Source organism: Stomoxys calcitrans, chromosome 4, assembly GCF_963082655.1.
Source record: "Stomoxys calcitrans chromosome 4, idStoCalc2.1, whole genome shotgun sequence".
NCBI classification, from domain to species: domain Eukaryota; kingdom Metazoa; phylum Arthropoda; class Insecta; order Diptera; family Muscidae; genus Stomoxys; species Stomoxys calcitrans.
The window spans coordinates 183,918,491-183,938,516 of NC_081555.1; the positions used below are offsets into that span (position 1 = coordinate 183,918,491).

At 38.3% G+C, this 20,026-nt stretch overlaps 1 protein-coding gene across 5 annotated transcripts in view; it reads right to left on the reverse strand.

The window, feature by feature from the left end:
- Positions 1–809: 809 nt before the first annotated feature.
- Positions 810–20,026, reverse strand: part of LOC106088334 (uncharacterized) — a 200,752-nt gene continuing 181,535 nt past the window's right edge. For all 5 annotated transcript variants that reach the window (XM_013253799.2, XM_013253797.2, XM_013253795.2 and 2 more), the window contains exons 12-14: positions 19,180–19,274; positions 18,843–19,073; positions 810–14,825 (exon numbers count right to left, since the gene is read on the reverse strand). In XM_013253799.2, coding sequence (XP_013109253.2) covers positions 14,159–14,825; positions 18,843–19,073; positions 19,180–19,274 — 993 coding nt within the window. In that variant the 3' untranslated portion in view covers positions 810–14,158. The remainder of the gene's footprint in view (positions 14,826–18,842; positions 19,074–19,179; positions 19,275–20,026) is intronic.

The window sequence follows — 20,026 nt, forward strand, 5'->3', positions numbered from 1 at the left end:
GGCTGCTCGCTGTCGATGGCGTGTCCTGCCTGACTAACTAGATGGCATTTATGAATGGCGTTCAGAATGTGGCGCCATCATTTGTATCATGTACGAGTTCCAGCATCATTGCATTGAACATTCAGTATTGGAATGTGTCCTTTGGTCTTGTTTGTTGGTTCTGGGATGACTGTTGAATAAATTTAGCATTTGTCTGTCTGCAATGCCAGTCAGAGGATGGGGATTTTTTCCAATGATTTCTGGCAATTTCACTTTGTGGCAGTTGTAAATGCTGATAAATGTAGTCGGACGCCGGGACTATAACAACAAGTACATGACTACGATTAGAGGACATTAAGCCAATTGTTGTATGGAGAAGCCGACGACGAGGATACTAATCATGATGGGCCTCGCAATTTAGCACGGGATTGAAAAGGATGCGCCATAGTACATGGAGTATAAGCCGTCCGACATGTGTCAATGCACTTGAATAATGAAACACATTGGCATGGTGGTTTAATTTTCTATTTTAGATTTTATTACATTTTTAAAAATATACACTCCACTCCACTGAGTAGCGCCAGCGGAGAATAATCTGGTAACAAAGTGTTAAATCAATAAAAGTGAATAGAACAAAGTCGCATGGAAGTTCCTTGCTCTTCCAGTTAAGTCAACGGTTTAATATAACATCATCATGCATTTCAATGAGTTGGATGACAAACAAAATGCAGACGGCCTTTGTCGGTTTCTCTTACCTTACAAATAAGAATCAACTTAAATCTTACTAAAAACATTTACTTATAACAAGTTTAATGTGTGTGATGTTGTTCTGTTTGTTTTTTTTTTAGTTCTCGGTACTCGAGAGTATGGGTGTGTTCGTTTTGTTTTTTTTTTAATTCTATGTAAAAGTTTGATAAATACTATCTCAAGGCTTTTGGCCTGCGTTTCTTTTTAACTACAATCCTAGAGATTACTTTTTACAATTTTATCTTAACAAATACGAATACATTTACAATGCATTATAGGTTTTTTTTTTTAATTACTTATTTTGAGCATTTCTGCACATTTAATGCCTTTTTAAAATAATTTATAAACTATTTGGTAACAAAAACACAATTAGATTACAATGCTGTTGTTTTTTTGTTGTTGGTTCTTTATTAAAATTGTTATGCCAGTCCATGTTCTTGCCTTCATCATTTTCTATTTGAAGCTGTGGGATTTGACTTAAATGAAATGAAATTACGCCAGATTTACCCTTTACAACTGCCATAGGTCTTTGGTGGGTTTGATTAAAGGATGCTGATTAACAGCAATTGTTTTCACTGCACTGTTCCCCAGCATTCTTCATGTGCTACAGTAGCGAGCAATGTTGAAACTCATGTATGGTTGCGAAAACTTAACTGTGTTGAGGAAAACTTTTTTTGCAATATAAATATTATTTGTTTGATACATGCGAGTGTTGGAATAATTAAGAACATAATATATTTATGGGTTTTGTTCACTAAATTCACCACGTGTGTTTCCAAAAGAAGTGCTGTCTTATTTTGGCTCAGAAATTCAAACACATTTATTCTGTGCAAGGAGCATTGTTTTGAAGGTAGATGTTGACAAACTTCCAAAACAACTGTTTACATTTTCATAGAGCGAGAAAAAACGGAGAACTTTTTTAAACTTCTATAGTATTTTAGAGTTTTTTTTTGCCACTTTTTGGTGTTAATCCAGTAAAATTAAAACAAAATCGTTCTCTTTTCAAACTTTCTTGACGTTTCTAGGATAGCAGTCACTGTAAGTTGATGTTTACCAATATGCGCAACTAAAGTACCCATTTGCCATGTGTGGGTGAGGATAGAATGATTGGGATAGCCCAAAGGTATGTATAAAATGTTGCCTACCATTCAATCGTTATTTAGTTATATTAGGTAGGTATTTAAGAATAGCATGGATCAATTTGGCTTTTGCGCTCACTATGCATCCCCTTATTGGGATGTTTGATTTGTACTATATTCCCAAATACCGTTCACGTGACCCCCAAAGGCAAATCCCGCCGAGAATATCTGACAATTTTCAGCATTGGTAGTGTTTTCCTACTGCTGGTGACAATTGTGATGTAATTACCGAAGGTAATCAAGCCTTGTTTACTTCTCTACAAAGTGGTGCCACTCCGCTGCAATCCGCTCGGACTCGGCAATAAGAAGGAGGTCCTTAATCATTCAGCTTAAATTTTGATCGGATAGAGCTCATTGATACAGGGTTTTTCAATAAGAGGTATTATTTTGAATCGTCTGGCCTATCGGTAGCTGTCATTTTTGATGCTTTTATTCGTTGATATTTGACAATTAAAAACTTCAACAACGCATTGAAATTATTAAAATTCACTATAAAAATACTTGCAATCACAGTTCTCAAAACTGTGCGGTTTATGGTCCGGCGAGATCATTGGACCTTAACTTTTCCCAAATAAAGTTGGATCAACAGCTACGATGAATTGTGGATTGTGTAGTTGTAGAAAGTGGTCGGACTTGGATGGTATTGATCTGGACAATGTTTACTTTCAACAAGACGGGGCAACGAAACTATCGCTCTTTTATGGGCCGTTTTATGTCTGGAAGATGTGATTACAATTGGCCACCTAGATCTTGTGATATAACACCTTCCCACTTCTTCCTATAGGGCCACTTGAAAGATAAGTGATCAACACTGTGTTGTTGGCGTACATTAAACATTGCATTTCTTTGCTAACTATGAACTTCTTTCATACCCAGTTTCTACATCATTCGTCCTCCAATGCTGTAGTTGATAATATTTTATTGATTATGAAAAAGGGAAAAAGTTGTGGAAGTTTTTGAAACTTATTTCCACGTTTTGGTTCCGTATATGGTGAAATTATTGTAAAATAGAATGAATCTTAAACCCTGAAATATTAGAAATCCTCAAAGTAGTTCCGAAACCGAAGGAAAAAAATTTTTGTGTAGTTGAGAAATTTCGCCCTTTTTCCGTCCAGTTTCTACATCATTCGTCCTCCAATGCTGTAGTTGATAATATGTTATTAAATATGAAAAAGGGTGAAAGTTGTGGAAGTTTTTGAAACTTGTTCCCACCTTTTGGTTCCGTATATGGTGAAAATATTATAAAATAGAATGATCCTACAACCCTGAAATATTTAAAATCCTCAAGATAGTTCCGAAACCGAAGGAAAAAAATTGTTGTGTAATTGGGAAATTTCGCCCTTTTTCAGTTTGTATATGAAATGCTTTCAATGTATTGTAATGATAGTATTGTAATTCGCTCTGTGATTATCAATTTGGTTTTAGGACAGGTTGTAGTATGGAGGAAGGCGCAGTAAGTGTTATTAAGTATCCATGTTGATAGAAATGAAATTCGTGAAATAAATGTTGTCAAGTACTGAAGACTTTTCTTGCAAAGTAATCTAACATGGGATAAACATATTGCTCATATAACGGCAAAGCTTTCACCTGCGATTGGACCTCTATACAAGTTTAAAAATAAATGCAATCGCAAATTGTAAATTTCTTTTTTTTCATGCCTCAATTCAGAATCACTGCAATTGTTTGGCAATAATTTATGGACATGACGAAACAACTCAATTGAAAGTCTTCTGAGGTTGTAAAACAACGAACTGAAGGCTGTTGCTAATTAGCCCATGAGATTTTCAACGTTATTATTATAAAAAGAAGTTTTTCCAACAGTTTTGCCTATTCATTAAATATTTACATAATACAACAACACCTGTTTAATACTCGGAATTTTAATCAATTTAATGTGTCGTTTTGTCGAACTGAAACATCAAACAAAGGATTGAATATTCTGGTAGTCAAGCTTTTAATAATTTGCCCTTAGATCTAACGTCATCAACAAACTTATCAATAAAAAAATTAAAAGAATAAGAAGAATACAATATGGATGAACTTCTGACATAATTTGCATCAATAAAAACATTACAATAAGAAAAATATAGTTAATAAAAATTATTTATGATTTTATATTTAACAACTAGCCACTAAACTATCTCTTGGTATATGGCCTCAGCGCCATATGTATAAATAATGATTTTAATAAATTAATAAAAAAAAAACACTAGGCCTAGGAACCAACTATCTTGAATTCTGCAAAGAATGTGCGCAAATGATCTTAGTTGACGGGCATGTGTTCAGTTTATGTGAACGTAGTACAAGTCATTGTGAATGGCAGCTGTATCAGGCTGTAAATTCAGACTATATTTGGGAAGCATGTTAAAGATCATGGAAGAAGTCGTTGTACACAATTTCAGCAGAATCGGTAATGATTTTCGCACCCTGAAAACTCAAAAATTGTTATCAGGGGATCGGTTAATTTGGAAGTTATATCAGGTTATGAACCGATTTGAACGACTTCGTGCAAAATGTTAGCTAAATTGGAAAAATTTACGCACTCTAGAGGCTTAAGAAGTCAAGATCCCAGATCGGTTTATATGGCAGCTATATCAGGTTATGGACCGATTTGAATCATACTTAACGCAATAGGTGCAAGTTATAATAAATCACCTAATGCGAAATGTCAGCCAAATCAGATAAGAATTGCGCCCTTCAGTGCCTCAAGAAGTCAAGATCCAAGATCGGTTTATATTTACAATCCCAACCGACCTAACTATTTGTGTAAAATTTCAAGCGCCTAGCTTTACTCCTTCGAAAGTTAGCGTGATTTCGACGGACAGACGGACGGACGGACATGGGAAGATCGACTTAAAATGTCATAACGATCAATAATGTATATACTTGATGGGGTTTTAGATGAATATATCGAGGTGGCGATATCAGTATCATCATATTATCCTATGATGGAAGGTATAAAACCGTTTCGTGCAAAATTTCAGCTAAATCGCATAAGAATTGAAGCTTCTGAGGCCTCAAGAAATCAAATCGGGGAATGGGTTTACATCGCAGATCAATACTTCGAGGTGTTACAAAAGGAATGACTAGATTAGTAAATCCCCCATCCTATGGTGTGTCAACTTGAGACTTCTCTCACTTAACATCCAATCACTTTGCGAAAATAACCATCAAAACTATTGTTTGAAGAATTGTGTTTTGTGAGATCTTCAGCCATGCAAAACTTCTCTTAAAGTGATATCGCTTAAAGGACTTAGCGTATACAGGCTATAATGGACAATTTCAATGGCACTACACTCTGTGCTCCAAGATGCTCATGAAAAAAACACAACTATTATGGGTTAGTTCTTCTGTTTTTTCACTAAGATTCAACAAATTTTGAATTGTTGACACTATATACAAATTTTTTTTTTTCAATTTTATTTAAGTTTCTTCATTTATGCTCATCACTCTACAATCCTTTATGCAAAATAGAAAAATGCAATTGCTTACATTTATTTGATTGATCGTTTAAACATTTAAACGAACAGATGATTACCAGCTATTTTATATAAACGGATTACTATGTGCCCAACGATTTGGATAGATTCCAAATTCGCATAATCTTGGTTGCCTAACTAGATTTACACCAGAGATTTGTAAATAAATTGTACGTGCAGTCAATTTACCTCACAATGCAATTCAACTCAGATTACAAGTGTCGACGTGATGGATGTGGGTGTGCATGAGTGTGGGTGTTTGCTTTCATTGTGTCCTGTTATGAGCAAATTCGAATTGATTGTATTTGTATGACCTAAATTGGCCTCAATGGGCACATGAATAGTCAGTATGTCATGCGTTATTTGTTCAGAGGAAAATTATCTTCCATGATGATAGGAATTTGCGAAAATAATGTCCTCTGGCGAATTGTGTGATTTCCCGAGGCTATTGAGTCATTCAAGCAATTGAACGATGATTAAACGAGGTTTTTCCAATTATCAACAACACACTGGATCATTTAAATACAGTCGAATGAATGTCACTATGTATGTACGAATTGTCTTAAAATATACTCGTAGTCTAATATAATAATTAAGCTTAAATATTCGATCACCACAGATTATATATCGATAACAATATAATATATCCCCATGTTTTGGTGGTGGGTAGATTGATAGCAAAGTTGTAGGGTTTGTAAAAATATGACGTTCAGTGTGGTGAATAATTTTTGAGTAGCCCAGGAGCTAGTAAGATTTTTGACAGAAGCAAAGCAAATTAAAATCATTAATCCAAATAGACTCTTATCTATGAACAATGCCCAAGTATTTAATTGTTCTTATTCCAAGTTTACTAAAAATTGTTTTTAAGCAAGTCATGGGCAATTTTCAATAAATCTTGATTATTTAAATTGCGTGGCCTGCTGTTGCTCAAGTCGAAATGTCAAAAATTTTTATAATGGGACAGTTACCGTTTGGCACAGCAAAATATTAATTTTTTTCCCACCCCAGTAAAAAAACACCCCTACGTCATTTTTATATTTCACCAAGGAGATTGCTACCGATTGGCACACCCTATTTATGAATCATTTAGCGGTGTTGTTAGAATATTTAGGAATTTAGGTAGAAGCAAAAGTGGCAACACTGGTGATGGAAAAAATATTTTCGTAGCATACTTTAGGGCATTGAACATTAATTTGGAAAAATTGCTCACAGTTAAAAGTGGACGTGAGCAATATTTTTCTCACACAAGAAAGAAACAGTAAGGAAAGCCATAAGTCGGGCGGGGCCGACTATATAATACCCTACACCACCGAGTCTACGTAATACTTTTAATATATAGCACTTATATCCAAATTAAGTCAGACTCTAATTTTGCATACCTATTGAAATATCGAATAGAACCTTCTACAACTTTCCTGCGATGGTACGAAAATTGTGGCTTATACAGCTTTAAAAGGGCAAATCGGATGAAATATATATATGGGAGCTATATATAAATCTGATCCGATTCTGATGAAATTTTGCACACATGCTAGGAAAAAGCACTTCGTTTGAAATTTGGTAAAGATCGGACCAAAATTGTGCCTCCTAAGCCTTATGGGATATATAGATATATATGGGAGCTATATCTAAATCTAAACCGATTTTTTATTCGAAATCAATACCGTTCTCTCTTGGACTAAAAAAGAGACATATGCAAAATTTGTGAAAATCGGACAACAAATGCGACCTGTACTTTGATTACAGCAATACATGGAGAGACAGATAGACGGACATAGCTAAATCGAATCAGGAAGTGATTCTAAGCCGATCGGTATACTTATCGATGGTTCTAGCTTTTCTCCTTCTTGGCGTTGCAAACAAATGCACAAATCTATAATACCATAATACCCTGTACCACAGTGGTGGTGTACCGATTGCAACCTAATTCCCCATCTGTTGTTAGAGTTGCAAAAAAATTCTATGTAGCAATGTTCGTAATCATCGCTTTATAAATTTGCGTGTTATGGATCCATAAGTGACATTTGGGGGTACATGTGTCAGATTCTAAAGAAAGCAATCTACTACATTTCGGGAATACTTGTTAATAAATCTGCTTGCTTTGGCCATATAAGTGAAAATCGGGCATGCATATACTAAATATGAGCCGATTTCTATAATATGCAACAGCCATATAAGAAGTCTTAGGAAAATGTTCTGTGCCAAATTTCGTGAAGATTGGTTGACAGATGTGCACAACAAAGCAATTATAGTCCAAATCGGGTGGGATTTGTGTACATTTTTGCAACGCGACGCTTAAAAACATAGCCCAACGCGTTCATTCTGTTTCGGCCTTTAATACTTGTTAAAATCATTTATCGAATTATTAATAATGGGCTCAAAAAACCTTTCTCAACTTGAGCACAGAGTGGCCAACTTAATATATAATTACTCATTTGAAACCATACTCAACTGAATCACAGTGTATGGTGGGTGGGTCGGTAGGCGGTGCATGTGGGCGTAGTATAGAAGTGGTGAAGCACGGAATTGCATGGACAGTTAATAAGTGATTGTTGGCTTTAATGGCTATACATTGCGTGAATATAAATTGCTGTGATCCATAGCATGAGCGTGTGATGGCTTGAATGGCTTTACCGTTGGCTGTCTCTGTCTCCCTTTTTCCGTTTTGCTGCATATCCTGTAGTCAGTAGCAGTTTATTAAGGTTTCCTACTGCCGTGTACTCAAGGTGGAAGAGCAACTTTGACAAAAACCTTCAATCTCTTCTATTAACTCAGTTCAATATTTACTCACGTTAAAAGAATATTGTCCTTGCATGCTGCATGATATGCAAAAGAGTGTTTTTTTTGCCTGACTTGTTTGTCCATGTCCTCTTCCTTCTGGCTATGCGTGTGTGTGTGCTGTAAATAAAAAAGGAAGCATCTGCTGCAACGTCTGTTATTACACACAGGCGACATGCAAAACACACACACACACATTCGCATAAACATCGACATAGGAACATACACCAATGACACAAACGACAATGACATTGTCGCCATCGTTTCGTTTCTGGTGGAAGTGTGCGTTTGTTGGTAACCATCAACAATGACGAGTGGATGACTATACGATACAAAGCACAGAAGCAAAACACGCTTCCATAGGCCATGTATGTGTGTTTGTATGCAGAAGTAACAATCATTGATTTCATGTCCAGGCCATTAGTTTAGCGGGTCATTTGTAACGTTAACACATCCGCACAAGAGACAACAGTAGCCAGTCAATTGTTAAGAGAGACCAAAGGAAATATGTGCGGCTTATTATATTGAAATAAACCAAGGAATGGAAAGATACGAGGGCTGCTATAAAAATGTCTGGCTGAATCATGAAAACGACAATTTTTGCATGAATTTTTGTATGCATGCGCTCTAACCAATTGTGGAAGCACTTTTCCCACTCCGATTGAGACACCTCCAAAACATATTTATTGAACGATTCAACAGCATATTCTTGCGCAACGAAAATCGTTGACCACGCACGGAAATAGAAAGAAGTCATTGGCCAACTTAGAGTCAGAGCTGTGCGGCGAATGTCCCATCAATTCATGGTTTTGGTCGGTTATAAATGCGCTGGTTTGAGCCGATGTGTGAGAGCTCGTATTGTGCTTGTGAAGAACAATCTCCTCTTGTTCGTTTTCTTCCAAGATTGCAGGCAAAGAAATTATGATGTTCCACTCAGAATTGACCGTCCTATGTTTCTCAAGCGGAACAGTCGCCACATGAACAGTTTTGCCGAAGAAACAGGCGACTATTTGCTTCAAAGGGTTTCATTCACAAACAACTTTCGTTGGATTTGGCTCGACTTCGACCCAGACGATCGATTGTTGTTTTGTTTCGGGCTCATACGTATAAATCCACGATTGATCTTCTATGACGTATTTTGAAGCACCGCGATGGTATTTTTCCAACATTTCTTCACATTAATCGATATGAGTCTTTTTGAGAGATTATCAAATAAACGGCAAGGTCTTCATGGAATGTCGCATATATGCTGGTGGAAGAAATGTGCAAGGATGCCCCAATCTCACGGTATGTCACATGACGATCTTCCGTTATAAGTCCATTATAAGTCAGCTGCCAGTTTTGGGCGACCTTCACGGAATTCGACTGTAAGCGAGCGTCGGGCAGGACCGAATTCATTAAACCAGTTTTTCGCAGTGTTATTGCTTCATAGTCATACAAAGATTGAAGTTCATCAATGCACACTTGTCGAGATAATCCACGTCAAAAGGCGTTGGCGAATTGCAACAGAAAAGCATCTTTTTGGGCGTACAAGCGAAAAAATGTTATTCGCAATGACGTTTGAAATGTTCGGCAAATTCGCTTCCGTCAATCAGAACAAGAAGAAAGAAGTGTATTAATTTTTGAGTGTTAAGCAAGAAAACACATATTTAAAAATATTCAAAATTCCAATTAGCTCCAGAGGCTTTATCCACAAAAGCACCAAGATGGCAATTTTAAATAGTTTTCATTAGGTTATTATAGCTTTAAAGCAGGGAACTTAGAGGGAACTTCTTCAGACCCCCTGGCCGTTTTTGTCATGCATTTTGGCTTCTAATTTTCTTCATTCTAATATATGGCATTGTATTGGGTTGCCCAAAAAGTAATTGCGGATTTTTTAAAAGAAAGTAAATGCACTTTTAATTAAACTTATAATGAACTTTAATCAAATATCCTTTTTTTACACTTTTTTCTAAAGCAAGATAAAAGTAACAGCTGATAACTGACAGAAGAAAGAATGCAATTACAGAGTCACAAGCTGTGAAAAAATGTGTCAACGCCGACTATATAAAAAATCCGCAATTACTTTTTGGGCAACCCTATAAAAATGGAAATTTTGCCCATGAACATTCCACTAAGGAACAGGGGCAAACTTCTCACATATCAATGAGTGCAGTCCGATTCAAGTTTAAGCTCAATGATAAGGGGCCTCCTTTTTATAGCCGAGTCCGAACGGCGTGCCGCAGTGCAACACCTCTTTGGAGAGAAGTTTTACATGGCATAGTACCTCACAAATGTTGCCAGCATTAGGAGGGGAAAACCACCGCTGAAAAAAATTTTTCTGATAGTCTCGCCAGGATTCGAACTCAGGCGTTCAGCGTCATAGGCGGACATGCTAACCTCTGCGCTACGGTGGCCTCCATTGTACTGACGTAAATATTATCAGTGTTCTTCTGCGCTTTTTGAATCTTTTTCGGGGGCGGCACAATGAAGCTGAATGAAGCTGATGGTGAATAAGATTGTTAGACGCGTGCCAGTTTATAACCTAAGTTAAAAAACCATAACAACAGCAAACTGAATTTTTAAAATACTTATTTCGAAGTTTATATTTTGGTACGGTAAATTCAATCCAATTTATATCAAATTCTCTCAGCTGGGTCAAAACGTTCCGAGTCAATGTCAAACTTTCCAATGGAAATGTTAGAATTGGTGATAATCCAGGGTACTCTGTTTTTAGTTGTGAAAAACTTTAAAAAATATCTTATTTTACTTAAACAAATTTTCGGCATATTTTCTACACCAATACAACCCTGCCATCATATAACACTAGGATTAATTGTCCCAAATTGCTTCTTTTGGGTAAGTAGCCTAAAAAAAGTATTTTAATTTTCCACACATTTTTCATTTTCAATGTTTCTTTACATGGAGTTTGACAGTTGTTCACGTGAAAAGCCGCATAGAGTATCAACCATTATTCACGTTACTTTTCCTAAAAAGAACCCAACTGAAAAAAACGCGTTATACTTGTATCTCCTTTGAATGCGTTCGTGAGGTTTTCTAAGCGCTAGATCGGTACTTTAAACAAATATTTGGTTTGTGAAGAAACCAGTCGAAATATATAAACTACTAGCCGAACCGGGCCCGCTCCGTTGCGCCTTCTTTTTAAGATAGGGACACTTTGCCCTCAATGCGGATATCGAATTCGTGCCATTTTAGCATATGACGTTGGGTACTTGGATCCAAATTTAAATACGATAATCGTTTTCTGGTCTCCAATACTTTCCATTTGACACCCTTATTGTGCCCATCGGACCACTTTCGGATGTGGGAGGCGTTTTTGGGGTAAGGTGGAGGGTCTGCCTTCACCCGATATCTATGCAAATTTTAAGAAAATCGGTTCAGCCAAGTATCACACAGTCAAAATGGGTCTAAAGGCGTTTTTGAGGGGTGGCGTGACCCCCTATACTTCAATCTGATTTTGTATGTCAGATTCAAAATCTACTCCCAAATACGTTTCATTTGAGCCCCATATTGAGATGAACGTCCAATATGACTGTTTGGGGGAGTTTTGGGGTTGGGGCGGCCCAATGGGTACTTAGACTCAAATTTAATTATCATATTCGTATTCTACTCTCCAATTCCTTTCATTCGATACCTATATTGTCCTGATCGGTCCACTTTTGATTTTGGGTTGTGTTTTTGGCATAAGGGGAGGGTCCTCCTTCGGGTACCGAAAAATTATATAGCCTATGTTTCCTTTCAGACCAACCTACACAATATGCGAAAACTTCGAGAAAATCGGTCCTGCCGTTTTTCAGTCTATATGGAACAAACAAACCGAGTCCCATATATCCGTGATTGGCTAATGTGCCCATTTTGGGCGTTTTTGTGGGGGTGGTGTGACCGCCTATACTTGGTAATGAATTTGTATGCCTGATTCGTTATCGACTCCAGCATACTATTCATTTGATACCCATATTTTCATTATCGGTCCACTTTTGATTTTGGGTGGTGTTTTTGGGGTAACGGTGGAGGGTCCGTCCCCTTCCGTTATTAATAAATTACGAAGCCGAATCCTACTTCCTGGCCATATTCTTAATCTACTCCCGAATACCTCTCATTTGAGTTCCATATTGTCATGATCGTCAAATAAACCTATTTTAAAGGGTTTTGGGGCTGGGGCGGCACCCAAATTATTTAGACTCACTTTTTAATATAGAATTCGTACTTTACTCTTGAATACCTTTTATTTGAGTCTCATATTGCCTCGATCGGTCCACTTTTGTTTTTGGGTGGTGCTTTTGGGGTAAGGGGGAGAGTCCGCCCCCTTCTGGTATCAAAAATTATAAGAAGATTCTATGAATCAGAAAATCGTTTATGAAATAATGGATATGCATTCAAACGTATCCTGCTCAGTGCAGCCTTACTGAAAATTGCCCACAGAATTGACCCAATTTAAAATTCATTTTGTATCCTTCAAAATTGTGAAAAATGGACAAGCAATTGTGAATTTAGTGATTTATCACATAAAAAACTGAGTTACTTTGGTTTTTTGACTTTTCATTAAAATTTACAATGATTCCAATTAGTAGATATATATAAAACTATGCAATTTATTAACAATTAAAATGTACATCGTGATTTTAAATTAACATTTTAAATGGTTTAATGAGTTGATAATTATCTATACAACAAAAACGCAATTGACTACGAATGGTATTAAGAAAAAACTTTCAGCGTATGCTTCGTTTTATGCTATTTTAGGATTTTATATTAATTTATTTCCAATTTCAGTTTTCTTGCCGCGTCTGCCATGTAATTTAAAATGTTATGGAAAGATGGGATCGAAACAAAGGTTTCCAACACTTCAATTCGCAAACTGCTAAATAAAATTAGTCCACGTTTAAAAATATTTAGAGAAAAAGACATGTGAAACTATTTACAACGGCACATTGGAGAGAAATGCCACGTTATTTCTTCCAAGTGCTGGCTTTTTACAAACCTCGGCCGGGCACTGTTATGTAGTAGGCTGCCTTTGGGTAAGGCAAAACTATGCCCATTTTTGACGTATTCATAATGAATGGCGTTGTTTTCATCAACATGCACAAATAGTGAAAATTGATGAATACTTCTCTCCGCACGCAGCCAGCACTCTCTCGCACACACACACACACACACGCAAGTGAACATAACATATGCATGCTGACACGTGGACAACCCCCCTGTACAAGAATACAATATGTGTGTGGTACTACTTCACAATTCGTTCCTATGGGGCATATCGGTAAAAACTCCCTTACAAATATGACACTTGATGCAGGCACCGTTTATGCTACTGCTGCTGCCCCTGATGTCCAGCACGCTGGTGTCATCGTCTGTTTTCTGACTATACATCATGTGCGGTATGTTGTGTTTGTCGGCTTTTAGCATGCTATGTTTCCGGTTTGAGGGTAGCATGAGGAGAACAGGCGCAGGCACAGGCACAGGCACAGGAACATGACCAAACAAACATGTTACGCCAGGCCTACAAAACATGGGTTCTGAACAAAGGTCATGTTGCCGATAATTGCTGTGTAAATGTGGACGACAGAGTGGGGGCGGGGGCTGGGCAGTTGCTCCCACCTCTGCATGCCTCCTGCCTATGACAGAATTGAGATGGAGGTGACGTCTGACTATTCACTCGTCACTGTGGGTAGCTCACCATGGCCACAATCCGCAGCGAATCAGCAGTCATCCGTCCATTCATCCATCCATCCATCCATCCATCTATCGATCGAAGAGTTGTTCCGAAGAATGACACTGGCAATATTAACTAAATTAAGTTACGAGTCATGTAGAAGAAACTTCCCCGAAATCCAGTGTTGCCAACCGGGGCCGTGTCTAGACATTGCAAATAAAGATTTTGTTTACAGCATGAGAGGAGAAGCATAACAAAAGAAGGATGGAGGCGAGGACATGGGACTGGTCGGAAGTATAATGCAATACTCTGTACAAATGAGTTGTTGTGTGATGGTGTTGTTGGTTTTTTGGGGGGACTGGTGTGGATTTCCTTAATTGTCAATGGGATGTCATAATTATGACGTCCGGTGCCGAGTTTCTAATGTCGATGAACAACTTTGACTCATCAACTTTAGTTTGTTTGTTTTTAGAAGCCCCTCCAGCTCCAGATTGACCAGCAGCAGCTGCTGCCGTTGGATCTCTGGCTCTGGCCGCACTGGATCCAGCTGATATGGCTGTGACTATCGTTGTGCCAGATGCTGGCATCGTGGTGATGTGTGGCCCCGTCGATGAGGGATGGTGGTGTTGTTCTTGCAGATGCTGATGCTGATGTTGATGCTGATGACGTGGCAACGTTTGTTTCTGTGCTTGCTGTTGCTGATGCTGATGATGGTGATGACAGATCTCCTGTGAAGGTCTGTGATGTAAGTGTCGATGATGTTGTTGAGGCTGTTGTGTGGTGGGCACCATTGGCCCCTGGTCCTGATTCGGTGGATGTTCCGCATCAATGGAGCCCTGTGGCATGAGCATATTGCGTCTCGACAATGTAGATGGGGCTCCCACCGCAGGTGCCATTGGTGCAGCAGCTGCCATTTGTGCTGCATCATAGCCAAACGTAGAGAACCGTGGCGGTGGTGGTACCCCATCTATGCTGCGATGCCCTCCAACCATAGACGATGTTTTCGATTTTGAACGCAGCAATGGAGCAGTCCCAAATAACGATTCCCTGTTCGACAAAGATACAAAAACATAAAAAGAAACATTCTTTACTCAATTGGTTCAATGTAAAAAAAAGTTCCGAAAGTGTTTATGGTATCATGCGCAAGCAGTTTCAAATTATGAGTACCAAATAACAGTAGAGTGTCGCTATAAGATAACAGTAGTAATGGATCGACATGAATCTACAACTATGGCTACACTTTACAACGACATATCTACAAATTACAACGAGAGCTTAATATAAAGCATGCTAACTGACCGATTGCTTATCTTTCATATGGCTTAGATAATAGTTGAAAAAATCGATGTATATGATATACAATATGTTGGATAACCAGTCACAGTGATTTGGCTCCGTCTTGCATTTTCTTCAAATAAACTTGGAAAAGTTACCTTTACCATAATGTGGTTTTTGTCCAACATAAATATTAAGTTTGTTGATAGAGTTATCCTCTATCAACAGGTAGAAACAAGTAAAATCATGCTAAGTTCGGCCGGGCCGAATCTTTTATACCTCCACCATTTGTCGAGTTCTTTCCCAGTATCTCTTTTTAGATAAACAAAGGATAAAAGTAAAGAATTGCTTTGCTTTGAATGTTGGAGACCACAGTATTAGTATATGTGTAATTTCAGCCAAATCGAATAAGAATTGGTCTTTTACGGGCTCAAGAAGTAAAATAGGGAGATTGGTTTATAGGGGAACTGTGTCAGTCTAATGACCGATTCAGACCATATTTGACACGTATATTGAAAGTCATGGGAAAAGCCGTTGAACAAAATTTCAGACAAATCGGCTCTTGAGGCTCAAGAAGTCAAAATCTCAGATCGGTTTATATGGCAGCTATATCAGGCTATATAACGATTTGAACCATATTTGGTCCAGTTATTGGAAGTCATAACGAAACACGTCGTGCAAAATTTCAGTGAAATCGGAAAGGAATTGCGCCCTCTAGAGGCTCAAGAAGTCACGACGCCAGATCGGTTTATATGGCAGCTATATCAGGTTATGGACCGATTTGAACCAAACTCAACATAGTTGGTGGAAACCATAAGAAAACACCTCATGCACCTTTAGTGGCTCAAGAAGTTAAGTTCCCAGATCGGTTTATATGGCAGCTCTATTAAAACATGAATAACGAAACAACTCATGCAAAATTTCAGCCAAATCGGATAGGAATTGCGCCATCTTTTGGGTAAAGAAGTTCAGATTCAAGGTCGGTTTATATGGCAGCTATATCAGATTATCAACCGATTTAAACCATAATTGGCACAATTATTGGAAGTCATAACGAAACACGTTTTATATGGCAGCTATATCCGTTTATGGACCGATTTGAACCAAACTCAACATAGTTGTTGGAAATCATAACAAAACACCTCATGCACCTCTAGTGGCTCAAGAAGTCAAGATCCCAGATCGGTTTATATGGCAGCTTTATTAAAACATATACCGATATGGCCCATTTTCAATCCCAACCGAAGTAGTTGTGCAAAATTTGAAGCGGATAGCTTTACTCCTTCGAAAGTTAATGTGCTTTCGACAGACGGACGGACGGACGGACACGGCTAGATCGACTTAAAATGTCATGACGATCAAGAATGTGAATTTATGTGTTCTGAGACAAATATTTCGAGTTACAAACAGAAACACGAAATTAGTATACCCCATCCTATGGTGGAGGATATAAAAAAGGTGGTATTAAGTTAAGGTCCCTATGAAATAAGGACACAAACAGAAAATGAAATAAGGCTCCAAACTTTTATACAGACATACACACTGGTCCAATCCTTAGGCCAGTACCGGGTGGACCGGGTCCTTAGAGACTGTATAATTTATATGTTATGACACAAATATAAGGGAGAAAGTGGCACAAGGCACACCAAATGGGGGCATTTTATCGCCACTTCTATGGGTGACCATCACCATAAATAACTTTTACGGATGTTGACTGAGGAGGGATTTGAACCCATCTGCTACGCAGACGATCTTATAATACTTTTGAGAGGTAAGTATCCGAATCAGCTATGCCGAAGGGCCGAAGGGGTCTTGCATATGGCATGCGACTGGGCTAGATGGTGGGGTCTCAATGTTAACCCAGAGAAGGCTAAAATCTGCCTGTTTACGAGAAAGGCGAAGATGCGTCAATTTGACGCCCTATGTTTCCCCAGGAGAACGATTTCGATATCTGGCAAGTTCAATTACTTAGGAGTGATATTGGACAATAAACATCATTGGAAGTGTCTTATTCAGTGTCGCAATGGCGCTTGCATCCGATTATACCAATACTTATTTATGCCTCAGTAGTTTGGTGGACTGCGATGGAGAAAAAGTATAACGTGAGGATAATACAACAAGATCAGAGAATATGTTGTCATGGCATGGGCATTGATATACAGATTAAGTGTGAGCCAGCCACTGCACCTATGAGCTTCAAGGCGATGGGAGAATGGATAGAGAATAGGAGAAGGTCCTACCATAGCGGTATAATTCAGTCAACGGTAGGAAACCCGGATGGATTAGAAGAGGCTTCCGATCGGACACCTGAGAAGACACTTGAGTTCGAGTGCGAGACACTGCTACCAGAGTCACAGTCTTGGATTGATGGATATCTTGTATTGCTATCTGGGAGATCATTCTTAAATTGGGGCTTTATTTCATATGAAATAATAGTCCAAATATTCGGATCTTATTTTATTCTAATTTGGGCTGGTTTTTCATTTCGTTGTAGCCCTATTTCATTTTTAGTTTTCATTATGAAATAAGGCGCCTTTTTTGGGTCTCTATTTCATTTGGGGTCTTATTGCATTGGGGTCTTATTTCATACCGTGGAAAAAAGTTCAATTGGAAGTCAAATCAAGAAATACGGACGTTCTTTCTGCTCAAGTAGTAAAATCTAAAGATCGTGCGTACTGAGCGTGAAGTTTCTTGTTTCTTAGATGGTAAAAAATATATACGACGTCTCCAAACAAGACACCCTCAGTACACGTTAAATGGATCACAATTTCCATAGAGATGTCATGGAAAATGCAAAGAATGCATTTTCGGTTCACTTCATTCGTTTCTATGCAAGAAAATGATTCCAAACATGCCCCTTCGGACATAAGGCTCTGGTTTTACATTCGATAATACCACGATTATGGCAAACGTCTGATATGTTGGTGCGAAACGTTACATAGGTTTTTTTCTGTCAGCCAACACGCAGGGGATGTCCCCTATGAATGCAGTTCATTGCGTTGGCGAGAGGATATTAGGAACTGGAGGGGGGAAAAGGATGTAGTGTTTATTGACATTTGTCTTAAATCTTTGGATGTCAAGGTGGGTGGGAAAAACATTAGCCGGAAGTCGATTCCACATACGATCGGTTCGGGCGAAATAAGAATTCTCTCTATGATACAATGTGCAGTCCGCTGGCCAATCAATTACAAACGGGTGTGAGTTCCTAGAATGTCTAGTATCCCTGACATACATCCTTACATCAGGAATAAGAAGACGAATATCAGACGAGCACACACCATGAAAGTACCGATAGAACAGCGCCAAACAACCCACATTGCGACGATGATGAAAGTGGTGTAGATGTTAAGAACATCAGACGGAGTGAAGTAATTATTACACCGTTTAAGGAAGCCTAAGCACTTGAGTGCTTCTTTCGACACTTCAACGGACATCACTTTGTATTTTCATGCCCAGAACATCAAGAGCTTCGAACTAAATCAGTTTTCGTTAAAATGGTTTAGGTCGAATCATATTGCAATGCAGCTGCCATATAGACCCCATTTTGTCTAGAACGGACCAAAGTCGGACAATATCGTTGAGGTGGTTAGGATATTAAATCAACGCCCTACTGTATCACATATGTATGCATGCATGCATGTATGCAGGTTATAAACAGATAAATACATTGAACGCATTTACAGGCGAGTCATTATCGATGGAAGAACACTGAAGCAACAACACCAACAGTTTGCATACAATTTTATGACATTAATTTTGCCTTGCCATTCGATGGCCTGGAAAACTTACCTTGTTTGGCATGCCATGTCACAGGGCCCTGGAGCAACGGCTTGCTCGGCTGTCGTTGTTGTGGAAGAGTCATCATTACTACAAAGGCTTGTTTGAACAATCATGTCGTGTCGTCGTATGTGATGGGGTTCCTTTTCCTTGAAATTGCCTTTGGCCTGCAGTTCCATTTCACGATAATAGCGATTGGAAACATCATCGAGTATCTGTAACGATGTCTGCGAATGTTTTTGCCTGTAATGGAATAGTTCAGTTCAACAAATAGTCCACATTATTGGCGATATGAGCAAACAGCGTAAGCAAGGGGAGTAAAAACAAATGGCATGGAGGGCAGACATACCTGGGAGACATAATGGATATGTTGTCACGAGACCGGGCTTTGGAGTTGCGACCCATTTCGTCCAGTTTGCTTTCTTTGGATTGGCGCACATGTTCCTGAAAGAAGCAAATATTTTGTTTTTAAGACCATCTATCTGCCAGGCGGAATTAAAGCAAACAAACATGTAGGTACTCAGGGGATAATTAAGAAATTTCAAATTGATTTTCATAGGCCAAATTTGTTTGCTCCCCACATATTTGCTTAGAGCGTGTATGCCGGTGTAATATCTCGAACTTTAAATGCCCCCAGGCGAGAAAATATTATTCTTTTTCTCCACACGATGATGTATTTGTTGATGTGGTAACAGTTTTGATTTTCGATTTATAGAATTTTGTATTTGTGGTGAGTGATAAATCCGATTAGTCATCCGATTAACAAGTCTGTCTCAATGGCAAAGCAGCTCATGCCGAAAATGAAGCAAAACCCCATTAAAAATAATTCGCCAAAAACACTTTTCGAACGCAACTAGCCAAGAATGTGAAATGGAAGTTTGACAGGAAATCAAAGTGTGGGAAGAAGAGAGAGTGAGAGAGAGAGAGAAACGTTGCTCATTCCATAATTTTGGCATGAGCAAAAAATGCCAATCGAAACCAAGTGATGTGACAATTTTGTAGACAACAATGAAAATCAAATGAACCGAAAACAACCAAACCAACGAAACCAAAAGAAACGAACCAATTTGACAGCAAATCAATGTTGAACATAATCTACATAAGTTGCATCCACATCGATAACAACTATTTACACTTACTACGCAAAGTAACCGGAAAGAGGAAAATAAAGACAAACGGATAAACGGAAATAAAAA